Source organism: Fulmarus glacialis, unplaced genomic scaffold, assembly GCF_000690835.1.
Source record: "Fulmarus glacialis isolate BGI_N327 unplaced genomic scaffold, ASM69083v1 scaffold7354, whole genome shotgun sequence".
Taxonomy (NCBI): domain Eukaryota; kingdom Metazoa; phylum Chordata; class Aves; order Procellariiformes; family Procellariidae; genus Fulmarus; species Fulmarus glacialis.
The window spans coordinates 1-2,326 of NW_009206006.1; the positions used below are offsets into that span (position 1 = coordinate 1).

The following is a 2,326-nucleotide window of genomic DNA, read 5'->3' on the forward strand; positions in this document are numbered from 1 at the left end:
GGCCTTAGCCCGGAGCCTTCCGGTCCGCGGCTCGGTCGTCCGGTACGGGCGCGACGGGAGGGCCGCGCTGGGCAGAGGCGCGCACCAGCACGAGCAGTACCCTGAAAGCCTTTGTAATCGTCGCGTTGGGTTTTCTGCTTGCAAAGGAAAGATTTGTATTTTACGATTCTATTAAAGAGAAAATTACTAAGTTAATGTTAATAAAGTTATTAATTCAGTTGTGCCCAGCTTTAAAGGTGTAGTGGTGAGGAACAAACTACCTCTGTGCAATGAAATCTTAGTGAATTACTGTATCCTGGGCCCTCGGATGAGACCCATGGTAAACGATAGAAGTATTAAGCTTCACACTTTTGCAATATATGGTGCGGTGAAGCTGTGTGTTTTCTGCCAAGTATCTTTCTTCCTACTTGGAAGTGTTTTGTGTGCTTATATAATTTGACTAAAATATTAAAAGTTAGGAGGTGACAATGCAGTCTGGTTTGTTAATCTTTCAGGGGGATTGAAGAGATGCAGCTGAGATGACTCTTCAGGAAATGGTGAATCAGGCAGCTAGCCTGTACTCTGATAGAAAAGCAGTTTGGTTTGATGAATGCAACGACAAACCTCCAACTTTCTACACGTATGCAGCGGTGGTTAAGCTTGCCATGGAATTAACCGCTTTCCTTCAAAAGCACTGTGATCAGCAAGGAAAATGTGAAATAGGCCTTTACTGCTATCCAGGAATAAACCTACCATCTTGGATCTTAGGGTAATGGTTTGAATGCTTGCATTCTGTGTTGTTTTTTTAAGGGTCATCTCTATTAAAGCAAATTTTCAGTTTGGTTTTATTTTAAATAACAACAAAAATGCAGTAATACCATAGTAATGCAGTCAAGAGGTACTGGAGTCTGGCATTCTTTAAGAAGAAAGATGGCAGTATTATAATCTTTTGAAAAGTCACCGCTAAAGTTTTTTTGTATCTTAAATTCATTGATCTGAAGTGTATGCAACGATATCCATTTTTTAAAGCGTATGATTAAGCATATTTATCGAAATATGAAAAATTAATGACTAGTATCTTTGTTATGCGTGTTTAAAAATGGAGGTGATCTGACAGAATAAAATGAGTATGCAGGTTTTTTAATGTATTCTTGTCTTGCTAACAAAGAAAAGATGCATTGAAAACAAATTTCATGCTTTAAGCTAATTGAGTTTACAGTTACAGTTCCATTACAAATATTTTAGAAAAAGTAATGAGCAATGGAGCACTAAAGTGACATTGATTATTTAATGGCTAGGAAATTGAAGTGTGTGTGATCTCAACACTCATGTTAGTTTAGCAATTTAAAAAATTCTACTTCTGCTGATGAATTCTGATGTTTGTATATCCCTTATATATGTATCTTTTATATGCACTGCATTTATGATGTAATATATAAAATCCCAGCATGGCAAGCTTATTTTCTTCAGCTGATATATACAGCAGCGGTCGTGCTTCTTAGGGGGATGATCTGTGTCAGTATTTTCCTGTTGTCACACTGCACCTAAAATACATGATAGTGCAAGAAGATGTTTCACAGTTGACTATAAAGATTTCAGTGAAGTATGTGAGCAAGCGCTGTAATCATAAGCTTTCCAGATGTGTTGAGGAACTTTCTCACTGATCAGGAAACACTTTTCCCCCAGACCAGCAGTGGGGCAGGTTGCCCAGAGATTTTGTGCAGGCGCCATCCCTGGAGGTTTTCAAGACCTGACTGGATAAAGTCCTGAACAACCTGGTCTGGTGTCACAGCTGGCCCTGCTCGAGCAGGAGGTTGGACTAGGCATCCTGAGGTCCCTTCCAACCTGATCTATCCTATGTCCCAATCAACTGAGCACCAACAGTTTTCTTTTGCTCTGTGACTGGGAACTAGCGGGGCGTTTTGATTCTTACAGCTACCGTGGCTGCGTAATTAACTGCTATTGATGCAGGGCAGGCTTAGGTGCTTACTGGTGCCAGTGGCTATTTGAGTATGCAGAATGTTGCGGTTTCCAAGTCTTCGTTCTGGATCTCGTCATTACTGCAGTGATAAATCACTTGCACAAAGAGGAAATATAATTAATTGTACGTGGGAACCCAGCCTTAGAAGAAATGTGAAGATTTATGGAAACCTTTCATATTTTAGTTGCCACTTACTCATCTTGGCTTTTTGTGGCATTAATAAATGCAAGTGCTTGTCTTTATCAAATGGAGCCGCTAGAGGGGGGGATTGGAGCGAACAACTGTTGAGGAAGCACTACAACGTAAAGCGCAGTGAATGAAAGCAGAATGATACTTTGTGTTCCTCTGTTTGTTTATTAGGGAAAG

General features: G+C 40.2%; 1 protein-coding gene across 1 annotated transcript in view; it reads left to right on the plus strand.

Moving 5' to 3' along the window:
* The first annotated feature begins 492 nt into the window (after positions 1 to 492).
* Positions 493 to 2,326, plus strand: part of AASDH (aminoadipate-semialdehyde dehydrogenase) — a 19,970-nt gene continuing 18,136 nt past the window's right edge. Inside the window, 1 exon segment of the mRNA XM_009575586.1 lies at positions 493 to 748. Within this exon segment, the coding sequence (XP_009573881.1) occupies positions 519 to 748 (230 nt within the window). The 5' untranslated portion in view covers positions 493 to 518.